Here is a 7103-nt window from a genome sequence, read left to right as displayed (position 1 = left end):
GGGGAGAAGGGCAGGTCTATAGCCACCTCCTTGACATCTCTATTCCTGGAACAGGGGATCTCCTTTCTTATTTTCATCCAGGGAAGGGCTGATTGAGGGGTTGGGTCCTGGTCTTACCCTCATTGCTCATCCTTAAGGGCTCCTGGGGTTTGATAGGCCCTCCCTTCATCATTACCTCCCACTGACCTGCTGTCTCTCTGAGGCCAGGCAACCTGATCTTCCTCCTAGCCAGGAATGCTGCCCTTGAGCAGGAGCTTAGGTATAGGGGGTGAGAAGGGGGAGGGCCCATGGGAATAGGATCTTAGAACCTCATCTGACAGACACAGATGAGAGCTGTGCAATCACATGGTAGCGGTTCTGTGGGATTTCTGCTAGCCAGTACTTTACAAGCCACACAGGCTCAAGTAGTGGTTCCTAATCTGGGGGGTCAAGGAGTAATGTTAGGAAATCATGATGAAAACTTCTTCCCAGAAAAATACCCAGGTCACCAAGTTAAAACTGTCTAATCCAGAGAGATACCCAGCAAAGGCAATGGAGTATAGTGATTGGGGGTGCTGACTCTGGAATCTGACTGTATGGGTTTAAATCCAACTTCTGTGTCTTATTAGCTGTGAGACTTTGCACAAGTTACATTACCTCTCTGAGCCGCAGTTTCTTTACCTGTAAAAGAGGGATAATAATTAGACCCACTTCCTAGAGTTGTTGTGAGAAGTACCTGTGGTAATATAGGTAAAGTGCTTAGGACAGTACCTAGCACATGAATGTTAGCTGTATTATGATAATAAGTAATCACAATATCAGACAGTTTCTTCCTTGCTTGGAGAACTGCTATTTACCCTTCAAGGTTCAGCGTGGATGTCCAACCCTCTGGAGACCTTTCCTGATAGAGTCTAGTCATATATATCACTCCTTCCATGCCCCTAGAGCATGCAATAATGTTAATAATTAACTAGTTGATTCTTTTACTGAACGCTTACTCTGTGCCCTGGTACGGCTCTAAGCACTTTGTGTTTAGCTCATTTAATTCTCATTAGAGCCCAGAGGAGGATACTATTATTAGCTCGTGTAATTCTTATAAGGGCCCAGAGGAAGGTACTATTATCACTGGCATTTGATAGATGAGAAAACTAAAGCACAGATGAGTTAAATAACTTCGTAAGGTCACGCAGAAAATAGAGAAGCATGAAAGCAGGTGGACTTACCAGGACACGCACACACCGCAGAGCTTCCCCACACATCCCTTAGAGCGTACTCTCACTATGCTCTCAGGGCTGGGGGTGATATCCCTAGCCGGGAGTCGGGTGGGCGCTGTGACTCCTCTCTGCACCTCCCAGGTATCTGCACTGCCGCTGGGCGCCCCCCTGAGACCGTTTCACTCTCCCACCATGTTCCAGCGCCTCACCAGCCTCTTCTTCAGTACTCCCCCGCCCCCCGAGGACCCCGGATGCCCCCGAGCCTTCGTCTCCGAGGAGGATGAAGTGGACGGCTGGCTCATCATTGATCTGCCGGGTGAGGCCTGAGTCGGGGGCCAGGACTCTGATCCCTGGGCATGTGATGGGCAGGTGGCCGAGCTGCGGAGGGGAAGGGAGCTACTAGGGGATTGGGAAGCTCGTCTGGCCTCCTGGGCAAACTGGGGCTGAGGCAGTGACTGTGAAGGCAGGGTAACAGGGCCCCATCCCATGCAAAGCCCGGGCCATCTCCTGGTATCTCAGCGTTGGGGCCCACACCTCATGTGCCCTAGGGCAGCTGGTCGAGACTCCTGGCCCATGGGTGCCCCGTGGGCGCGGCAGGCGGGGCTGCGGGTCTGACTAACGATGCCCTTTCTCTCCCCGCCCCACTGTGTCCGGTGTGTGTGTGTCCCTCCCCGCTGCGCCCCCTCCTCCTCATGGCTACCCCTCCCGCGCCCCGTAGACAGCTACGCGGCTCCACCCAGCCCCGGGGCCGCTCCTGCTCCCGCAGGCCGCCCTCCGCCCGCGCCCTCCTTGATGGACGAGAGCTGGTTTGTTACCCCTCCCGCCTGTTTTACTGCAGAGGGGCCCGGACTCGGGCCCGCCCGCCTCCAGAGCAACCCCCTGGAGGACCTCCTCATCGAGCATCCCAGCATGTCCGTTTACGTCACCGGCAGCACCATAGTGCTGGAGCCTGGGCCCCCTTCCCCGCATCCCGACGCTGCCCTGCCTGACGGCGACCTTAGCGAAGGGTGAGCGGGCCGGGGACGTAGCCTGGAGACCTAGAGAAGCGTGTCCGGGAGGCAAGGGTCCAGGCCGGGAGGCTCGAGGAAGCGCGCCCAGGAGCCCGCCCTGCGTCTAAGGCGGGGCCTTTAGAGGCGTGTCTTCGTGGCAAAGAGCGGGGAAGAGGCTAGGGGAGGGCCTGAGGGTAAAGGGGCGGAGCTTTAAGAGAGGGAGAGACCTGGCTTGTTGGCCCCGACAGGGCTGGGGAGAGACGGAGCTCCGAGGCTTCGGGCGGGTTTGGCGGAGGGGCGAGGCCGGAGCGCCGGAGAGGTGGGGTTTCCAGAGGCTAGCTCGGAAGGTAAGGACCGAATTGGAGGTGGGAGCCGAGCCTTCCCTGGAGTCCGGTTTAATCGTCACAGGGGTTAGAACTGAGGAGGCGTCTCCAGGCTGGCTCGGAGGAAGGGCTGGGGCCCACAAGAAGGGCACCGGGCGCCCTGCTAAGAGCAGAGACAGCATTGCGCTGGAGCGAGGGTGCGGGGACTGGGTGGGCGGTGCCAGCGCGCCTCTCCGCCCCGGGACCTGTCCGGCCCCGACCGAGCCCTGCTCTGTCCCCGCAGGGAGTTGGCGCCCGCCCGTCGTGAGCCCCGGGCCCTGCACCACGCCGCCGCCCCTCTGCCGGCGCGGGCTGCACTGCTAGAGAAGGCGGGCCAGGCGCGGCGGGTACAGCGGGCCCGGCAGCGCGCCGAGCGCCACGCGCTGAGCGCCAAGGTGGTGCAACGGCAGAACCGCGCCCGCGAGAGCCGTTCGCGCCGGCCCAAGCATCAGGGCAGCTTCGTCTATCAGCCATGCCAGCGCCAGTTCAACTACTGAGGATCCGCCGGCCGAACCACAAGCGCCTCGCGGATCCCGGACCCCTGTCGGGCCCCTCTGCCGCGGCCAGTGTGTTGCGCGAGGAGCGCCCTCCGCCCACCTGGGTTGGACACTACAACCTCCCTCCTCCTTGAGAGAGGTGGGGTGCTAGCCCCCTCTCCCACCTCCCTCGATTTTCCCACCACTGATCCTCTAATCCGCTTCTGAAGCCCCTCTGCCCACCCTCCGACCCCATGCCTGATATCTAATCCTCCATTTCCTCCCCCTCCCTTGACATTCCATCCTTCCTTCCTTCTCTGCTCTGTCCCCATCTCTACCCCGACTTCCTCTTCATCCTTGCCCTCCGTTCCTGTACCTCTGGCCCACTCCTTCCACTAGCCTCTTCTCCCAGACCTAGCCCTTTTCTCTGCCTTCAATTCCCACTTTACAGCCTCACCTATCTCATGTTTGGCACTACACGCACCCCTGCCCTTATTCATTCCCAGTTATTCCCTCCCAAACGGATAGGGGGTGGCGCTGAGACTAAAGGCCTCTGCCTTTAGTCTCCCCCCTCCCTCTCCCCTGGGATTGGACTCCTTGGAGTTGTTTAGGCCTGTAAAGGTAAAGCATGTGGAATAGGACTGTGAGATGTGAGTTAGAAGGAGAAGTGGAGGGAATCAAGGGTAAGAGGCAGCCTACTGGAGATGTAGACAGGACATACAGGTTAAGAACCTGTGGGGAGCAGGGCACCATGGGAGCTGGCCCTGTGCTTGCTCAGTGGCCAAGCCCTCCTCTTGGGCTTGAGCCTGGAGTCTGCCCCCAGTTTTTATAATCCCATTTACCATATCTCTCCTCTGAAATTCACTCCTCTGAACGCCTGAGTCTGAAGGGCTTAGTACCTTGTTGCCCTACCCCCAACATGTCACCCCAGGAATAGAGGCTGGGCAAGGCCCTGCCATCCTGGCCATATGTTCACGTGCCCAAGGTGCTAGAACTAGTTTAGGAGAGATGCAGGCCAGAGGGCTTCTAGGCAGGGAAAGTGCACACTCCAGAGTAAGAATGCAGGGGAATGATGCTGGGGAGGACAAGCTGTGGGGTGAAGCCATCCCAAGACTGACAGCTCAGCCTTCGTGTTTCACCTCTGGCCTTGTATTTCACTCTGCTCAGGATGGCTAATAAACACTCCCGGGTAGGAAGCCAGGAGCCCCACTGTCCCAACCCCCAAACAGTCCCTATCCAGGTTCAGGGCTTCCAGGGGGCCTCTCATTTTCTCCCCCAGGGCTCTCTTCCTTTCTAGTCCAACGGGGAGAAATGGGGGCCCTATGGTTACCCTCCCCCTCTCCAGTAAGCAACTGGAGGAGGGAACTTGAATCCCTGGGTGAGACCAGCGGGGTCACAGGCAGACAGCATTCTCCTTCTTATGGTGGGAGTGAATTTTGGGCTCAGTCACCAGCAACAGCTTCTTGGGATATCCTGAGTTGCTTCCCTTTTCCTCTAATTGTCCTTTTTTAGTGTGTGCTTTCTTCCTTGACACTTTTAAGATTTCCTGTTACATACTTACATAGGTCTTCCCCCTCATTCCAATTCCAGGTTTCTAGGCCTCACAGCCAAGCTGAGGCTTGGTTGGAAAACTCTATAATCTCATGACGGTAAAGGCAGCTGCCCTCCCTGATCTTATAGCCCCAAGGCTCGTGTTGGGTATATGGATAAGGGAGGGGGTAGCCCCATGGTTGCCAGGATGGGGACAAAGGAAGTTCCTGTTGGGGTCTCCTATCCAAGCCAAATCTACAGTAAAAGGAGATCAAAGTCCCTAAGCCAGTCCACTAGGGCCCCAGTAGTAACAACCTTGCTTCTCTTGCCAAGGTTCTCCTTCAGTTATAAAGAGTTGCTTTTATTCTTTCAGCAACCCCGTGGTCACTTCACAGCCAGCTTAGGGTCTCCCGCACTTCTGAGAGCTTAAGCTCCCTCCAGCTCTTCCTGCCTACTCCTTTGCTGCCAGCTGGGGCATAGGCTCAGTTGTGAGCAGTCCCCATGATCCTTCTGGTGTGGAGGGGGCGAGCAAGTTATAGGACATTTGGCTCAAATTTCAAGAGACTCCTTACACATATTTCTGGAGGCTCCTGTAGTTCTAGAACCCTCCAATGTCATCACCTGGCTGGTTGTAAGGCTCATATGTTTTTGTACTTTCCTACAGATTCGGTAGCATTTAAGTGTGGCAATATTTTAATTGTGTATAGATTTCTATGAACCAACACTACTCAGTCTCCTGCTAGTCTGATTCCTGAAGCATCAGACCTCATCATACTGTATTGACTGTGTATGTGCCTTTCACCTTGAGCATGCTTCAGGATTTTTTTTTTTAAGCCACAGAACTTGAATACACGAGGGAACTAGAATTCATAAAGTCCTATGCAACCTTAGACAGGAGGGGGTGAGAGAGTCTGTCGTGACTGATGTTTTCAGAGACCCTGGAGAAGTTGTATTAATTAATGTCAATATTACTAGCACTTTGCCAAAACTAAGTATGTCAGAGAGACCCCTGTTTCTACAGTGAGACCCAAGTACATCAAAGGGTGACTTACAGTAATTCCCCAATATGTCTGAGTGCTCTCGTCAAGCTGGTTGTCACTTTCCAGCTTTTGCCAGTTTGGCCCTCACAGGGTACCATGTGTGTATGAATGCAGTTTGCTGCTGTTTGGGGGTATGCCTGCTCCCCACCCCCCCCCCACCTGGAACCCTGATCAGTTTGTTCTGACCTAGAATGTCTTAGGTGCAACAAGAACCCCACTAGAGCTCTTGGATGCCTCCTCAGATCCATGTGGCTTTATGTGAGGGGACTGAATGCAGACACACCATAGCCCCTAGTATCTTCCCTCTTGCCCTGCCACCTAGTTCCAAATGAAACCAACAAGTTGAATGAATCCCTCTTGGATGTATTTTGAGACTGGCTGAAATGAGGCAACTCTGGTTGACCATGTTGTGACATGCTGACAGACTCAAGGACACAACCACCTCAATCCAGTCATGTGGCATGCCTGTGTACGTGTATAACAGGATTCTGATTGTTAGATTTTGATGTTATTCCTCTATGGGAGAAAAAAAATTAATATAAAGAAAAATAAATAAAAATCTATTTAAAGCACATTATGCTTTCTGTCTGTATAGAGCTAAAGTAGAAGCAGCACTCTGCAATCTCAAGCACAGTATTGGCATAGGGATTATTACTAGGCTGGCTTTGGTTCTGGTTGTGTGTGTCACATACAGGGAAGGAAGAGGGAAGATGAGCTTGCTGGAAATAGAACCAGACAATTGTGGGGTCTGACTCATAAATAACTACTTTCAGAGGATCCTTATAACCCAAGACATCTATAATGACAATTGAAACACAGATGAGAATAAGCATGACGGAGTCATGGTCTCAGGCATTAGGTTCTGGCAAGGGCAAGGAGAGACTGCAGGGGAAGGGATGAGTCTGTGTCTAGCTGTAGAAGACACAGCAGAAGGCAGAGGCCCAGACCAAGACAAGGACAGAGCCCTAAGCATCAGAGTTCACTGAAGGTTGAGAGTAGGGTGGGGGCAGAAGCAGCAGGTTTGGAGTCTATAATTTTTAGGTAGGAATTAAGCCAGGAAAGGGCAAAACCTGGGCATATTGATGAGAAATCACCCCTAAGCCTAATGTAGATGAGAAACAGGGTACCCAAAGGGCGGAAAAGTCGTGGACATCTTTGAAGTATATCACACAAAATGACCACTTTTATTTGGAAGCTACCTGATCTAACCACAGAACTGAAATGAAGGTGGAAAGCTGACCTAAAGTGGGCTAGATTCTTTATTTTTTTTATTTTTTATTTTCTTTTTTTTTTAATATATGAAATTTATTGTCAAATTGGTTTCCATACAACACCCAGTGCTCATCCCAAAAGGTGCCCTCCTCAATACCCATCACCCACCCCCCCCTCCCTCCCACCCCCCATCAACCCTCAGTTTGTTCTCAGTTTTTAAGAGTCTCTTATGCTTTGGCTCTCTCTAAAGTGGGCTAGATTCTTGATGCTGTTACAAAGAATCTTGCTGGTTAGTCTGGGC

The 7103-nt window shown here is 53.2% G+C and overlaps 1 protein-coding gene across 1 annotated transcript; it reads left to right on the top strand.

Annotated features, from left to right (window-relative positions):
- The first annotated feature begins 832 nt into the window (after positions 1 to 832).
- Positions 833 to 6164, top strand: TP53INP2 (tumor protein p53 inducible nuclear protein 2). Its single transcript, XM_047069468.1, has 3 exons — positions 833 to 1509; positions 1912 to 2200; positions 2789 to 6164. Exons 1-3 carry the CDS (start codon positions 1260 to 1262, stop codon positions 3039 to 3041), a joined length of 792 nt encoding a protein of 263 aa, XP_046925424.1. The 5' UTR covers positions 833 to 1259; the 3' UTR covers positions 3042 to 6164.
- The last annotated feature ends 939 nt before the right edge of the window (positions 6165 to 7103 follow it).

The sequence above is a fragment of the Lynx rufus genome, unplaced genomic scaffold, assembly GCF_022079265.1.
Source record: "Lynx rufus isolate CCGP_SWC_20201006 ecotype Redwood Valley unplaced genomic scaffold, mLynRuf1.p SCAF_8, whole genome shotgun sequence".
Taxonomy (NCBI): domain Eukaryota; kingdom Metazoa; phylum Chordata; class Mammalia; order Carnivora; family Felidae; genus Lynx; species Lynx rufus.
The sequence above is the reverse complement of the archived record's forward strand: the minus strand, read 5'-3'. Positions and strand labels throughout refer to the sequence as shown.

Coding starts and splice junctions, on each gene's coding strand:
- TP53INP2 (XM_047069468.1), top strand. CDS start 1,260: ATGCTCTCAGGGCTGGGGGTGATATCCCTAGCCGGGAGTCGGGTGGGC. Junction 1,510..1,911: donor GCTCATCATTGATCTGCCGG/GTGAGGCCTGAG, acceptor CGCGCCCCGTAG/ACAGCTACGCGGCTCCACCC. Junction 2,201..2,788: donor GACGGCGACCTTAGCGAAGG/GTGAGCGGGCCG, acceptor CTGTCCCCGCAG/GGAGTTGGCGCCCGCCCGTC.